At 47.8% G+C, this 16,323-nt stretch overlaps 1 protein-coding gene across 1 annotated transcript in view; it reads right to left on the bottom strand.

Moving 5' to 3' along the window:
• LOC123019779 (protocadherin alpha-5-like) overlaps positions 1-10,060 on the bottom strand; it is a 10,234-nt gene extending 174 nt beyond the window's left edge. The window contains 3 exon segments of the mRNA XM_044422844.1: positions 197-496; positions 7,614-9,904; positions 9,907-10,060. Coding sequence (XP_044278779.1) covers positions 197-496; positions 7,614-9,904; positions 9,907-10,060 — 2,745 coding nt within the window.
• Between the last annotated feature and the right edge of the window lie 6,263 nt (positions 10,061-16,323).

Genomic DNA, 16,323 nt, shown 5'->3' with positions numbered 1-16,323 from the left:
CCCCGCCGCCGGGGACGGAACGGGGCGGGGCGGGGCGGGGGCTGCTCGCGAGAAGCGCCTTGGCAGCCGCCGCCGCCGCCCCGCCCGGTCCGGCACGCAGCGCCTCCCGCCCGCCCCGCGCAGGGCGACGCCCAGCCCCGCCTCGCCTCGCCGATCGCCGGGGCGGGCGGGGCTGTGTGTGCCGGGCGGCACGTACCTGCAGCCGGATCGATCGGCGCGCCCCGCCGCGGTCGCCGTCAGACACGCGCCCGAGGGACGAGGACGCGGCCCCTGCTCGGCCGTCCCCTGCCGCGCCCGCGCCCGCCGCAGCCCGGCCCATGAAGCGCTCGGCTGCATCGGCGCCCGCACAGATCGGGTCGGAACCGGGCTTGCCTGGGGGCGCCATCGCCTCGCCTCCCCTCTGGACAGGCTGGCTCCGGAGCACGGCCTGGCGGGCACCTGTTCCAGGGCTCCTCCAGCGATCGGCGTGGCAGGGGCTGGCTGGCCCGGGCGGGGGCTGCGGAGAGCACGCAGCAGTGCTCCGGGGGCCACATGTCCTGCTGGCCACCTGGCTGGCCTCCAGGTCTCCCCGCAGCTTGCCCTCACCCGGGTCGTCCGACTCAGCCTAGCCCGGCTAACTGGACCACGCCTGCTCTCCTCTCCTTGGGGAAGCCTAGTCCAGAGTCACACGACCTTCCATAGCCAACTCTATATTTGCAGATGGGTGCAAGCGGCTGCCGAGAAGCTCCCCTTTCCCAGGACGCTCGTCAATTGCACTGTTTTTCGTGCTCGCATGGGACTAACGCCCGGTCTGCGGGCACTATGGAGACCGGGGGGAAGGAGCACTGGTTGAGCAAACCTTGCCATTTTCATGGAGTTTCCTTTGCTCCCTTCCCACCACAGCCCTGGTGGAGTTTTCAAGATTTTAGCGTAACCAAATCAGCGGCTCCTTCAGAGGCTTCATGTGCGCAGCAGGCCAGGTAGAGAGCGGGGCCTAGTGGCTTCTCATGGGCCCCGCTTGCCTGTATTTATTTCCAGGCCGCGCTTTTCCGAAAGGTGGGAACTTCCTGCCCCAGCACTTCACTCTCAGTTGCCGGTCAGCACAGTCCGCGTGCTCCGTTCTGGATGCTCGTCCCATGTGCCACAGGGTTTGGGGTCCATCTTGTGTTGCTGCATGTGCCTGGGCTCCGCAAAGGGAGGTGCTTGGTGGTCTGGCTCTTCGATCCCAGCCCTCTTCAATGAGTCCTTCAGCTGCTCCAGGAGAAATTATTTCCGAGCCGCAGCTTTGAGCAGGACTCCGGTCCCACATCTCTTTGACTAGAGTTCTTCATCCAGGGGGCATCCAGTCTTGGTTCTCCACCCACCACCTGCCTGAAGGGGAGCTCCCTCTCAGCTGAGCTTGGCTGCAGTGCACTGTGCAGGGTGCAGTGCGTCCCCTTCCAAAATGCTCCAGGCATCCACACCTGACAAGTTCGGACCAACTTCATCCTAAAATCTTGAGCCCTTAAGCTGCTGGGAACAAGCTTGATCCCGGCAAGTGAGCTGCAGAAGCAAGCCTTTGTCTGGGCCAAAGGTCTCCACAGCTCCTCTGCAGATCACAGAAGATGGCAGGCAGCCCACCCCTGCCAAGCTTTTGATCAGAGAACCACTGGAAGCACAGCAAGCAGTCCAGAAGGAAGAGGTGGCCTGTGGAGCTCCCCAGGAGGTGGGACTCAGCCCACCGTGCTTCCTGGGAGGGCAGCTTCTTGCCATTAGGATTGGCTGCCTAATCTGGGATCCCCTCAGACAGAAGGGGTCTCTCACACACTTACTGGCCAAGAAATCCGACCGGACTCGCTGGGACTTCCAGTAAACACACATGGAGCCTTGCCCCCAAACTCAGCTTTGGAAGCAGCCACAGTGATCGATCTCCTGAGCATCAACTGCATTTAGGTGAGTAGTGTCCATAATGTGGACATGCCAAAGCTCTCCAAGATGCTTACAGGGAGTCCCAGGTGGGCAGAAGGCAAGATCCTGGATGATTTGCAAGAAATGCAGATTCTTAAGTGTTTCTTCAGGTGCAATTAACAGGTTTCCCTGCCCTGTCCCACTAATCTGTGATAATGTCAGACTAGCTCCCACAGCTAGTGGCTCACAGGGGCAGGGAAGGCTTCTGGATCCGCCCCTGAGCCTTCTGGCTGGGGCCTCACTCCAGGCACTGAGCTGTGTGTGAACAAACTGCCCAGGCCTGAGGTAGCAAGTCCTGCCACATCTGCCCGCCTGCAGCCTGGTGAGATGCACCTCCTGCTGCTGGTGGTCCCCGGAACTGAACTAGATACTCCATATGGGGCCTAACCAGAGCAGAACTGGAGCAGAACTAGTACTTGGCATGATTTGGAAGTGGTACCTCTATTCATGCAGCCTGAAATAGCATTTGCCTTCTTTGCATCCACATCACACTCTTGACTCCTATTCAGCTTGTGATCTGCAACAATTCCAGGATCCTTCTCACTCGCAGTTCTGTTGAGCCGCATATTCCCCATCTTGTAATGATGCATTTGGTCTCCTTTTCCGAGGTGCAGAAATTGGCATTTGACTCTGTTGTTTTCATCCCAGCATTCCAACCTATCAAGATCATCTTGAAACTTGCTTCTGTTTTCCAGGATATTAGCTACCCCACTCAGTCCTGTGTAATCTGAAATAGCTTTCCCTACTCTTCCTCATCGACATCATTAATAAACATTTTGATGGGCAATGGGCCCAGGACTGAACCCTGCAGTACCCCACCTGGTACCCCTTTCCAGTTTGAGAAGGTACCACTGATGAGCACTCTTTTGTGCCTGATTCTGTAGCCACCTGACAGTTGTTCCGTCTAGTTGTTCCATCTCAGTTTTGGCTAGTTTACTGGTCAGGATATCATGGGGCACTTCGTCAAAAGCTTTGCTAAAGATACGTTATGTCTACAGCATTACCAACAGCCCACCAGAGAGGTTACCCGGTCAAAAGAAGAAATCATATTTGTGTGACAGGATTTGTTCTTTATAAATCTATGCAGGCTTCTCGTAGTCACTGCATTATCTTCAAGGTGTCTGCAAATGGACTGTGCTAGCACTTTCTTGGGGACTGATGTCAGATTGATGGGCTTGCAGCTCCCAGGTTCTTCTTTTTTTCCTTTCTCGAAGAGGGGGACAACATCTGCGCTTCTCCAGTCATCTGGCACTTCCCCATCCTCCGTGATCTCTTAAAGATTACAGACAGTGGTTCTAAGAGTTCTTCTGCCAGCTCCTTAATGACTCCAGGATGGAGTTCATCGGGCCCTGGAGTTCTGAACTCATTCGACCCAATTAGATGCTCCTTGACCATTGGCCTGTCAGTCTTGAGCCGCCATCCTGCTCCTTCAGCTTGTACTTCAGAAGGGTCAGAAATCCTCTTTTGGAAGAAGGCTGAGCCAAAGTAGGAATTGGGCACTGCCGCATTTGAGTAGCTGAACCCCCATTTCTCTCCTCTGTTTTTACCATGGACATATCTGAAAAGGGGTTTTTGTTGCGTGTAGCATTCCTCATTTAACCTCAGTTAATTCCTAGAGTTCCCATAATTGCCACTTGGTCCTGCCTATTAGAATCAAGTCAAAGATGCCAGTTCCTTTGGTTCCTTCCTCCGCCTTCTGTAGGAGGCAGTTATAAGCAACTGGTGCTAGGAATCGCTTGGAGGGGAATGTTTGGCAGAATTTGTCTCCCAACAGATATTAGGGAAATTGTTGCCCCCATAACAATGACATCATGCCTCCTTGAAACCCTGCATCCTCGTCTTCTCCTTGACTGGATGGTCAGTGACAGATCCAATCACCGTGTTCCCTTTATTCCTTGCCCCATTTACATTAGTCCAGATGCTCTTGATGGGGCTACTAAGCTTGTCCTGTATTTCTGTGCAGAGATATGTCTCTTTAACATCCAGGCCGACTCCACCTTCCTTTCTGTTCCTGTTGTTCTTCTTGGACAAGCTGTATCCTTCCATCGTTGCGTTCCAGTCGTGGGAGTCAAAGAGCCCGGTGCAGTCAAAGAGGTGCCCAGTGGCTGCCTCTTTGCTGGGAAGAGGCCCTGAGAGAGGCCCCTGAGGCAGGGCCTGAGCCTTTGCGGGGCGTTCCTTGCCTGTGTCTCTTTCTAGGCTCCAGCACCCTCCCCAGCTGCGGCATCTCCAGCGCAGTGCCCCTCCCGAAATGTCTTTGCTGCCATTTTGCACAAGGTCCGGCCGAGCCCTGAAGCTGCTAGGGTGGGCGTATGAAAAAGACGTATGTACAGCCCAAGCATTTCATTTTGCGCCACTGTCTGTTTTCTTTGCGCAGCAGCCTGGGCCTTTGCGAGAGGGCAGGCAGAACACGGCTAAAATAGTACCTGATGCGCACCTGGACAACCTTGCTGGAGGTGGCTGGATGCCACCCTGCGCCCCCCAGTCCAGCCAAGAGGGGCGGCTGCTTCAGTGGGATTACAGTGCTGGGGGGCAGCCATGGAACGAGCGCCACATGCGGCCACTCTGCCTGCCACGCTCACACGAATTCCGTGCGTTCTTCAAGCTCTGTGGTCTGGCCTGACGCGTGCAGCTCCACGCTGAACCAGCATTCTGCCTTGCCCTTTTATCACACGCTCCGCCTGTCAGCCAGGACGGGGTTTGGGGTTCTGCTTCCCACGGAGAGGGGGCTCGAAGCTCCCTGGGAGGCTTTGGGCAGCCGCCAGCTCTCACCGCACCCCCCTCACAGGGCTGCTGTGACGGGAAACGGAGGGGAGGGAAGTGCTTATGCGAGCGGAATTCCTTGCAAGAAAAAAAGCATGTCATAAACATAATATACAAATAAGCGGCACAACAGTGGAGCGTCAATTCTGCTTGCTCAAGAGGAAATCCCACGACCTGTGCCGACTCGACTTCCTCACAAGCGCAGATGCGCAAAGTCGGGCTGCTCATGAGGAGGGCCTGCCTGAGATGCTGCGCCCTCGTTTTCCTCTTTAAATGGCCACGGACCACTTTATGCTTTGGCAACTAGGCCGATACAGATATGTGATTATTTGTTAAGGTTTCTTGGTTTTTTATTCTTTGTAAGCCGTCCTGAGACTTTTAGTAATGGGACGGCATAGAAAAACTTTAAATAAATAAACGAATATGAATAATTACAAGGTTCTCAGTCGTGTCCCCTGAAATGCAGGGTATGTCGCCCCACTAACCAGTCACTGAGCTGCTTCTGGGCACCCCCTCCCAAAATGCAAGCACAGTTCCCCACCCCAGGCACTGACGGGGTGAGCGCGGCCCCCGGAACGTTTCCTTTGGACATCCCCTTTGTCTCTGACGCGACCTCTGAGCATGCCGTCTTGTGTGCAGGCACGTGAAATGCTGGGCTCTACATAATTCCCTTGACATCAATTTGCATTATTAAACTCACAGATCTACAGGCTGGGGCAAGGCCAGATTTCTTTCCCTGCCCCAAACTGAGGCTAATATCTGACTCCCAAGTTTAAAGGCACTTCCACAGCGGCTTCCATGTTACAAACCCACACCTTGCATGGCGTGTGAACAACTAACTGGTTCATTATAGTGCAAGCTCTTGATGCAGCCCCTGATGAAGTCAACTTTATCAAAGCCATCCTTCTTTAAGGTAATGCAATAATTTAAATTCGCAGTGTGCAAATGTGGGCCCTAAAAGCAGACCGCTCACGAAAAGCTGCCGCTGACATCCACGTGCCCCCCACGCGCCTGCTCCCAAGGAGGGCGGAAGCCCCGCAAGACCCGAGTGGAGACTGCGAGAGCGATGGAAGAGCACCTCTATTTTTCGTGGGCCAAAAGGTGTGCTGGTGGCTGGCAGCTCTCTGTGTCACGGCCGACTGAGAAAATGATTTCAGTGCCCAGGATCAGCGCACACACTACGTGAAGGCGGAAATTGACGCAAAAGGAACAAGGAATGGAGACCTGTGACGGAGCCAGTGCAGCAGGCTTTCCACATCAAAGACCCCAGGGAAGGGCGGATTGGGAATGCTGCTCCACAGTCAGGCCAAATTCCTGTGCAGCCCCCAAACCCATGGGGGACTCGGGGGCAGTGGGGTCCTGGCATCTCTCAAAGATGCGCCTCACACATCGCATGTCCCCAACCTGGGGACCAGCGCCCCATTCCGGTTTCTTCACCACATTTACTCCACTGTTATCACCTCTACAGCTGCTCACGCAGCATGAAATCCATGCTCTGCCGGAATCCTCACACCATGTGCCCCTCTGGTGATGCTTTCAGCATCCCATATATTGCTGCCCGTTCCCTTTACCACGAATTCCATTGCTTGAAATTGAAAGAGGCAATCATCATCGTCACCATCGTCGTCGTCGTCGTCATCATCATCATCATCATCATTTAAATTTACATGACATCACCTTCAAGCCCAAGTTGACTGGCAACCATTATATGTGACAAAAAAGCTATAAAAGCAAATACCAAAAAGCAAAACCACAACTGAAACCTTTACATTGAGGCAGAAAAAAGTAGTGGAGAAATTGAGGAGAGGAATATCCAGAGGAGGGAGAAACCGAAAGGTCCGGCACATTCCTAGCCTACCCAGTTCCCCACCCCAAATTGCTCCCTGCCAGTCTCCCCACATAACCTCGCCGAAGTATCTGCCACCGCCAACATACGGTGGCGATTCTCCAGGGCAAGCCACAGTGGGGCACTGGAAGTTCGGGGCTGAAAAAGGGCTGGTTGCACACATCCAAGTACACAACAAACACATGAAATCCTGCATCAGAGCAGCGCTGCATCATGAGTGACTCAACCAGACGCTAATCCCACCATGGCTGTGCATGGCGGGCCTGGCCCTGGGCACATTTGCTGGCCGAGGCCTTCTGCTAGCTGAATGGCCTTTTCCCGCCTCAGGGTGCAGTCCTCTACGGCCTTCCATGGCTGCAGGAGGGGCTCCACCTTGGGGGACCCCCCCACCCCAGCACCTGCCCTAAAGATGGCGCTCTATCTTCTCAGCCACAACTGGCGTGGGCGGAGGGAAGCCACCTGGGATGCCACCTTTTGGGAAGTCTTGGTGGGAACACTGCCTCTTCCCTCTGGCCAGACAGAAGCGCCTCTTGGCCCTAATTATGCAAAGGTCACACCCTAATTCCAAGCAATCACACCTTTGGCTGGGACAGCTGCAGATGCAATAAGTGTTCACTGATGATATTGCGAAAGCGAGAAACCGTCTGCATGTACAGAATTCTAAACTGATTTATCAGGTACTTACAGTCCAATGACAGATGAATGTGCTCAGTGCTACACTATGAAAAATTGAGAGATCTGGAAATGAACTGATGACTTTACAAATGAATCAAACATACTCCTACCATATGCTTTCTAATTTGAGCAGCAAACAGTCCACATACCTGGACTTCTAAGAGGCAAAAGATCTACGGGTGTAAACATTCATACCATGTACCTTAAAAGACTGTAGTATTTGTTGTCTGCAAATGGCAGTTCTCAAGGATGAATCCATAATTATTACATTTTAATTGTAATAGGCCCAAATGGTGTCACCCAGTGCCACATTTGTTAGAGATAATTTCATTTTTTTTTTGCCCATAGCAGCTAAACCATGGTGAAACGGCATCACATCAAGCAGAGAGAGCTCTCTGCAACTCACCTGCCCGGATGCACTGGGAATCAGCTCGTTCCCCTTCTGCACTTCACCGTTCTCTGCGAAGAGAGGAATGTTGGGGCTGAAGACCATGAGGTCGGTCTTGGCCCCTGCCTCACCAGTGGCAGCTGCCAGGAGGTGGCTGTGGCGGTTGGAGTAGGACCAGCTGCCCACCTCGCTGGCACAGACCAAGGTGGCAGTGCCGGGGCCGTACACGACTCCCCCCTTGGGCCGGCATGGGCATCGCAGGGCCGCGTAGGCAATCACAGACAGCAGGAACAGGCTGGACACTGAGCAGATTGCAATGATCAGGTAGACTTGGGAACTGTCCGCCAGGGGCCTGGGGTTCGCCCCCAGCCGGGGGAGCAGTGCGTCGGGGTGGCCAGCCTGGGCCCTCGCCACCAGGGACACGCTGAACGTGGCTGTGGCCGACCGAGCCAGCTCGCCGTGATCCTGCACCAAGACAAGCAGGCTCTGGCTGCCGCCACCCTCTGCTTCCTCCAGGGCACGTGTGGTTTTGATCTCCCCACTGTGCCGCCCCACATGCCAGGGGCCACTGGCAGCCTCGAGCAGCTCATAGCGCAGCCAGGCGTTGTAGCCGGAGTCCGCGTCCAGGGCACGGACTTTGCCCACCACGTGCCCGGCTGCCAAGGGGACGACTAGCAAGGTGGGGGCTTCCTGCATCACGGCAGGCGCGTTGTCGTTCTCGTCCACCACGAAGACCTGGATGGTCACGTTGCCGCACAGGGAGGGCAGCCCGGCGTCCCTGGCGCTCACCTGGAACTCCAGCAGCTTCAGCTCCTCGTAGTCCAGAGACTGCAGGGCGTAGAGCTTCCCGCTCTCCGAGTGCACCGAGACGTAGCTGGCCAGCGGCCAGAGCTTCTCGTCCATCCAGTAGCTGAGCAGGGCGTTCTCGGCCAGGTCCGGGTCCGAGGCGGACACCGTGAAGATGTGGGCGCCGGGCGGGTTGTTCTCCCGCACGAAGACCGCGTAGGAGGGCTGGGCAAAGGCCGGGGCGTTGTCGTTGACGTCGCTGATGGGCACGGCTAGGCTGCTGCTCGCGGACAGTGACGGGGCCCCTTGGTCTTGTGCCATCACTGCCACCTCATACTCCGCCACCCGCTCCCGGTCCAGGGGCTCAGCCAGCACCAGGGAATAATAATTCCTGAAGTTGGAGACTAGCTGGAAAGGCAGTCCTGGAGGCCACAGGGAGCAGCTCACCTGCCCGTTGGCACCAAAGTCTCTGTCTGAGACGCTGATCAGGGCCACCACTGTCCCTGGCGGGGAGTCCTCTGGCACCGGCACCGACAGGGAGGAGACAGACACCTCCGGAGCATTGTCATTCACATCCAAGACCTCAACAAGGACTTTGCAGTGCCCTTTCATTGGTGGTGTACCTTTGTCAGTTGCCTCCACCCCAATTTCTCCTAGCTTAATGCTTTCAAAATCAAGTTCACCATTTAATCTGATCTGTCCACTGTTTGCATCCAAGTGAAACAATGCACCTAAACTGCTTGGATTAACACTTTGAATTGAATATGCGATGTCTTTGTTAATTCCCTCATCAAGATCTGTTGCACTGAGACTGATGATTAACGTTCCTTTTTTCTCGTTTTCAGAGACTTTTACTTTATACACTGACTGATTAAAAACTGGGGCATTGTCATTCGCATCCAGCACACTGATGATCAGCTCTGCAGTGCCGGTTTGCTCTGGTTTGCCTGCATCTGTGGCTGTAAGTAAGAGGTGATACATGTGGGTTACCTCTCTATCAAGAGGTCTCCTTAACACAAGAAATAAAGACTCACCATGCTTCTCGTTGTTCTGAACATGCAAGGAGAAATATTCGTTTGGGCTGATTTTGTAGCTGAGGTCAGTGTTTGCACCTATGTCATCATCAAAGGCTCCCTCCAGTGGAAAGGATGTCTCTGGAAGAGTAGACTCATAAACAGTCAACTTCTGCTCAGCTGCTCTGAATGCAGGAGCATTGTCATTGATGTCCTTGATCTCTACCTCAACATGGAAGACTCTCATGGGTTGGTCCAGGAACACCTCCAGATGAATCGCACAGACAGTAGTCTTGCCACACAGCTCCTCCCGGTCTATCCGGGAATTCACAAATAGAATCCCATTCTGTACATTCACCTTGAAGTAGTCTCCATGGCCTTGTGACACCATCCGGAACGCGTGGGACGTGAGCTCCTCCAGCTCCAGGCCCAGGTCCTGGGCGATGCGGCCCACAAAGGCGCCGTGCTGGGACTCCTCCGGCACAGAATAGTGGAGCTGGCCGCTCCCCAGTGCCCAGGCTGCGTGGAGCAGCACCAGCCACAGCATCCAGCTCTTCGCCAGGGGGCACTGGTGCAAAACAGCCATGGTGACCTCTGGTTGCACTCCTGCTTTCGTGCAAAAGAAATTAAATCCGTCCGGAAAGAAACGAAATGGCCAGTGGTCATGCTACAGCCTCCACGCCATCCTCCACGCCATCCTCCGGAAAGGTTCACCCGGTCCCCTTAATCAGCACATTGCTGGGAGGAGCTTTGATCTTCGCCAGAAAGGAACATTTTTATTTTAAGTAGGCAGCGCCATCTTGTGGCAAGCAGTGTAATTGCCAGAATTTGGATTCTCCTTAATTCTTGGGTTAGTTAGCTTCGTAATTGCATTCTGAATCTTTTATAGCTTGCTTTTATTATTTTGAATATTCCTCCATGGTGTTATTTTTCATATCACATAACTAACTGTAGCGATTTCAAATAATCACAGTGTGATCAAAACATAAGGCAGGGTATGTTATGGGTTGGGTCCAGAGCAGACCTAGTGAAACTCAGAGTAAACCCTTTAAAATCAGTGAGACTTGGATTAGTCACGATGAGCTGAAGCCTCATTGTTTTCAATACGCCTGCTCCAAATATAGCTAAGTCTGGATCATCCTTTTGATTTCCATTAGCCAAAATGGGCTTAGATTGAAGTACCGGGCTCCCACAGGCTTGGGGACTGAAGTGCCTATCTTAGAAATCTGGCCTAATGAGTTAGCCCTCATTGTAGAACTTTGTGCTTCTAGATTAATTATAGTTAAGAACTGGAAAGTAAAATATGATTACCAATTGCGTGATCAGTATAGAGAAGTTTGGACTACAACTATCAATGATAAATTAACTTCTGATGTTAAAGTGAGAAAAGGGCATAAGATTAATGAGATTTGGGGCATACTTATTCATTTTAAAAAGGGAAAGGATTTGAACCATCAAAGAATCATTGCAGTTTTGGAAGGAGGAAAGAGTATTTGAATGAGTTTTTCTATCTGTAATGTAGCCTATGGTTCTGGCAGGGGGGCATCATATTTTTAAGGATTATTTTAATCATATTTTTAATTTTGCATGCTTCGATTTCAGTTGTATTTTTGGTTGTATTTTAGATGAAAATTTAATTTATAAAATAAAAAAGAATTTTGCACGTTGTCACCTTGTGAATAGCACTACCTGCGCAAAAGAACTGCAAGGGTTCAAATTGGTTTCCTGCTTCAAGTCGATGTGTTACAAAAAATGTTGCCTTGTTTGCAGGAAAGGCTGCCAGATGCAGGGAGATGTGCGGGTGTTCAAGGATAGGCTGGACGTCCACATGGTGGGCATGTCGTGAGCGGAGCCGGCTGGTGCTGGAGGTCAGACTAGATGGCCCGGGAGACCCCTTCTGACTTGCTCTGTTTCCATGTTTCTATGTAACAGTGCACAAAAATCAATACATCTCCATTTCTCTCCCCCATCTTGTAGAGGCGGCAAGGGATGGAAAGGACTCTCCAGCGGTAGCCCCCTGCAATGAACATGCAATGTTTGTGATCTTCCTCAAGGCCAACACCTACAACAAATGCAAGCTGGTAGCACTAGTGGAAGAAAAGTGAGAGTGCTTGAGCAGTGCCCTCCAGGGAGGAAGGGAAAGTGAAGAGTTCTTGGACAAAACTGCAAAAGCACCAGGAAGCACCAGGGATGGAACAGCAACAGCAGCTTGAAGCCAAGATGGAGAAGGCCGCGCTGAGGAAAGCCGGGGATGCCGATCTCTTTCTTCTAATCCAAATGGGAAGGGCTACAGAGCACTCACATCAGCTTTTGAACCTCTGGGAAGGAAACTCAAGAACCTCGGGGCCCAGATAGCCTTCTCATCCATCCTCCCAGTTCTTACAAGAGGAATCACAGGGAAAGAAAAATGCTGCAGGGGAACAACTGGCTACCGAGGTGGTGCTGACGTGAATGATGCGGATTCCGGGACCAGAGGCTGTGCAGTTTGGAGGGAGGGCTGCTGGCAAAGATGGGTCATACTTCGCAAGAGCTGGGAGGATGATTCTGGGCGCAGCATGAAGCATTTTATTAGAAACTGAATCCTTCTTGGGAGGGAGAAGTGGACTTGCTAGCAGCAGTGGATGAAGGTTTACGCACAAGAACAGAGAGAAGAGTTCTAGCAGTTCCCACATAATGTAGAAGAGAATGTAGAAAAGAAGCCAGACCATAAAGCTAATGGGCTTCAGTGTCAGTTACTGACTCTTAGCCTCACCTTCTCTGCAGGGTGGTTGTAAGGATAAAATGAAGAGAGGAGGAAAATTAAGCCAGCTACCTCAGTTTCCTTGATGGAAGAATAAAAGTGTGATATAAATATAGTTTATAAATAATCGTCGTTATTTGTCTTTCGGCGCCAGGTGAAGACCTTTTTATTTAAACTTCATTTTAATTGTTAACAATATTTGCTTATTTATCTGGCCAGGGCGACTTCTTTTATATTTTTTATTTATTTTATATTGTTAATTTTAATTTTATATTGTTATTTTTGTATTTTATTGTATTTTATTGTGTTGTAAGCCGCCCCGAGGCTTCAGCAAGGGGCGGCATAGAAATGTTCTAATAAATTAAATAAATAAATAAATAAATAAATAAATAAAGTGAGCATTGCCAGTCAGGTTCATCAGATTAAACTTGCGATTGCTTTGAATATACATGTTTAGGACCACACTGGCAATGTCAGTTGATTCCATGGAAGGGGCAACTTTTAATCAATTTTTGCTAGAGGGGGTCTAAAAAGTACTTATTTTATTACTGTCTCTTTATTTAAATAAATAATTTAATGCTTTTACATACCATTCATTCAGTGAAAAGCTCTCTGGACAGTGTACAACAGGGTTTGATGTGTTAAATTATCTTGCACTTCATTCAACATCAGTATTTCAGTATTTTAAATAAAATATTTTCTTATTTTACAATACAGTTCACAATTGTATTGTGTTCACAATTGTGTTGTATTTTATCATGTTACATTTTATGGTTCTACCTGAGCTTTGGCTATGTAACAAATATTTATTTATTTATTTGAGATATTTTTATGCCGTCCTTTGCAAGATCCTCAGGATGGCTTAAACAAATAAAATTCCGAGGTACTTAAACAATAAACTGACAACCCACTCTGGCTGCAAATTAAAATATGGTAATAAAATTCAATATTAAAACTTATTAAAATATTGATTAAATAAAAAGGTCTTAACCTTTTGAATAAATAAATAAAATAGATGAATAAATAAATAAAAGTGTATGTATATTTATGTTTTTACAAACCTGGTTTTAGAAATCAAAGAATGCAGTGCTATTCTGATTTCTCTATTCCAAAAAGGTTCCCTTCTTATTTTGACTTTTATCGCACAATTGCCCTGCCTTATTCATGGATGCTCTTACACAACCAGGTAACACAACAGAGATATTTTTGTTCAGACAGATCTTTAGCCTTATAAGCTGATTATGTGCCTACTGAAAATAACACAATTTGTCCAATTGTTTTTTTATCAATTTTACTCATGTTTTAACTGCTTGCTTTGTTTTCCATTGTAAGGTTACTTATACCTTACTTCATATTTTATAGCTTTCTTGTGCACCATTTAGTGGAAAACTAGGACAGAAATGTAAAATAAATGAATAAATAAATATTTCAGATTTCTGATGCAACTTTATGGATAAAAGGACATTGGTGAAATATAAATAATTGGTAAGAATGCTTTTGTAGGGGTGTATGTGATAATGACATTATATATTTTTTTTTTACATTCAAACAGTTTGTTTTAATAATGAACAAAGACAGATTGCATTACATCGATCTTTGATAGAACTGTAAGTTTCACTAATCAAAAGCCTTTGGGTGAATAGTCATTTAGGCGAGGTATTTATATATGCTTGTAGTTTCATTAAAAAGAATGAATATCATATATAAAAATTAAATGGTCATGGATAGGAACTTTGAAACGAACTTTGAATTCAGTAACTACGTGTTTATTCCTACAGATTTTAGTGTAGTTTTAAAATATGAATAACGTTTTACACATTTTGTTTACAGGCCCCGTGGAAGGAAATATTTTTCTGAAATGCTGAATGAAGCATTTTCAGGCACTTGAGATTATCTTCTAATTTTTTTAATACTCCAAATTACCAGTCAGTGTCCACCATAAGAACTTAAACATTCAAGCAATATTGGCAACAATATTGACCATGGAACAACAAATATTGTACTCAAATATGGCAGCTAATCAGTGCTGGTAAGAGTGTTTTTTTTCCCTTGATATGCCTAGAATAAAGAGTCACCATAGTTTGTTCAAGGAACTGATCTGTCTAAAAATCCAAAACAGCTTTGTGATAATATGAAACAGCTGGCTCAAGAGTTCATGCTCGTGGGGAATTTCTCTTTGCCTTCATCTCTGCCAAAAGGAGAGCTTGAATCTACAACTGATTTTCCTGAATTATCCTGAATTTTATAGTTCAGCTGTAGACATCCCGAGATTTTTCCCAAGCCATTGCTATACAATTTCTAGAAAACTAATAAGCCAAAAGATCCTTAAGGGGTGGGAAAGGGCACTTGGGAGTGGTTGTCTTAATGACTTGATCTATTTCCATAATCAACAAGTGTACTAGGGCATTGACACAACTATCTGCCAAGTCATAAGGAAACTGTTCAAGCAATATTAAGAAACCAACTTAGACATGGTAGCAGTATATTCAACAGTGTTATTTAATGAATGTGGGTATACTGCCTAGACCTTGGAATAATGTAGGATAGTGTTAATTCCAGAATAGGATCCCTCAGTGCCAGCATCCTATTACCCTTAGCATTATTGAATCAATATTAGAAATCTTGACAATGTTGTGGGTTAAAAGATTGAATCTGGGTATATTAATCTATCTGGGTATATTAATAATTATCTGTGGTTGCTCCCTAACAAACAATGCAAGAGGAGCAATAGATATGATTAAAAGAAATCAGAGTGATAGATATTATTAATATTTGCCATAATGATAATGTGTAACATTAATACTTTTAGCTGCAGAGAAAGCATTTAATAGCATTGAGTGGGAATTTCTAGTTCAGACTTTAGAAACATTTGATTTTGGTGGCAACTTTTTAAAACTCATAAGAACACTTTCTGTAAACCCTAGAGTCAAGATAATGGTTAATGGACAAAAATCAGAATTTTCAAGTGAAAATGTGGTTCAAGGCAGGGTTGCCCATTATAAGCTGTACAGAACCTTTGGCAACACTGGATAAGGAGATTTATGGAAATAAGGTGGGAATAAGTTTGTATGCAGATGTTGGACAAATGCATCCTTTAAATATTTGGCTGTACATATTAATCCAACCATTGACGGACTTTTCCATGCTAATTATGTTCTACTTATGTCAGCAACTGAGGAAGACATTAAAAATGGTCTAAATTAGTGGTGTTGTGGTTGCAAAATTTTCATTTTCCAATGTTAGCAGCACTTGTTGGAATTGTGGGGAAACCGATGCAGATTTTTTTTCCATTTATGGTGGACTTCTAAAGGGATTACAACTTTGGGGGGAAAGCTATAACCAATATGAATTGTATGATTGGATATTCCTTTCCTATGAAGTCTATGTATGTATGTTTTGCATGAAAATCTTAAAGATGTTGTTAAAAGTAAGCATATGGAATTGGTAGAAAATCTTCTTACTGATGGTAAATTAGTTGTTGCTACTAAATGGAGATTACCCATTACTCCTTCTATCAAAGAATGTATTGATCAGATATGGTACATCACTTCAGTGAATAATGGAATGTGTTCATCACAGAAGAGCAGATGGAAAGATCAAAATGTTGAACAACTTTGGATGCTGTTTATTATTTCTATGAAACAGCAATTTGATTTGAACATTAATAAATTTAAAGCTTTTCTGGTGTTGGTGTCATTGGATAGCATACTGTGTGTTGGAAAATTAGGATTAGATTGCTTGGTGACTGTTAGCCATGTACAGGTTTTATTTAATCTGTGTGATGTTCTGTTTGTTTATGTATAATAGATCAGTGAAGGCAACAGTATTCCAGCTGAGCTATTCAAAATCCTAAAAGACGATGCAGTTAAAGTGCTACACTCAATATGCCAGCAAACTTGGAAAACTCAACAGTGGCCACAGGATTGGAAAAGGTCAGTTTACATTCCAATTCCAAAGAAGGGCAATGCCAAAGAATGTTCAAACTACTGCACCATTGCACTCATTTCACATGCCAGCAAAGTTATGCTCAAAATCCTACAAGCTAGGCTCCAGCAGTATGTGGACCGAGAACTACCAGAAGTACAGGCAGGATTTTGAAGAGGGAGAGGAACTAGAGATCAAATTGCCAACATACACTGGATCATGGAGAAAGCTAGGGAGTTCCAGAAAAACGTCTATTTCTGCTTCA

The sequence above is a fragment of the Varanus komodoensis genome, unplaced genomic scaffold (assembly GCF_004798865.1).
Source record: "Varanus komodoensis strain SLA01 unplaced genomic scaffold, ASM479886v1 scaffold137, whole genome shotgun sequence".
Taxonomy (NCBI): domain Eukaryota; kingdom Metazoa; phylum Chordata; class Lepidosauria; order Squamata; family Varanidae; genus Varanus; species Varanus komodoensis.
Note: the sequence above shows the minus strand (reverse complement) of the source record. Positions and strands in the feature narration are given on the sequence as shown.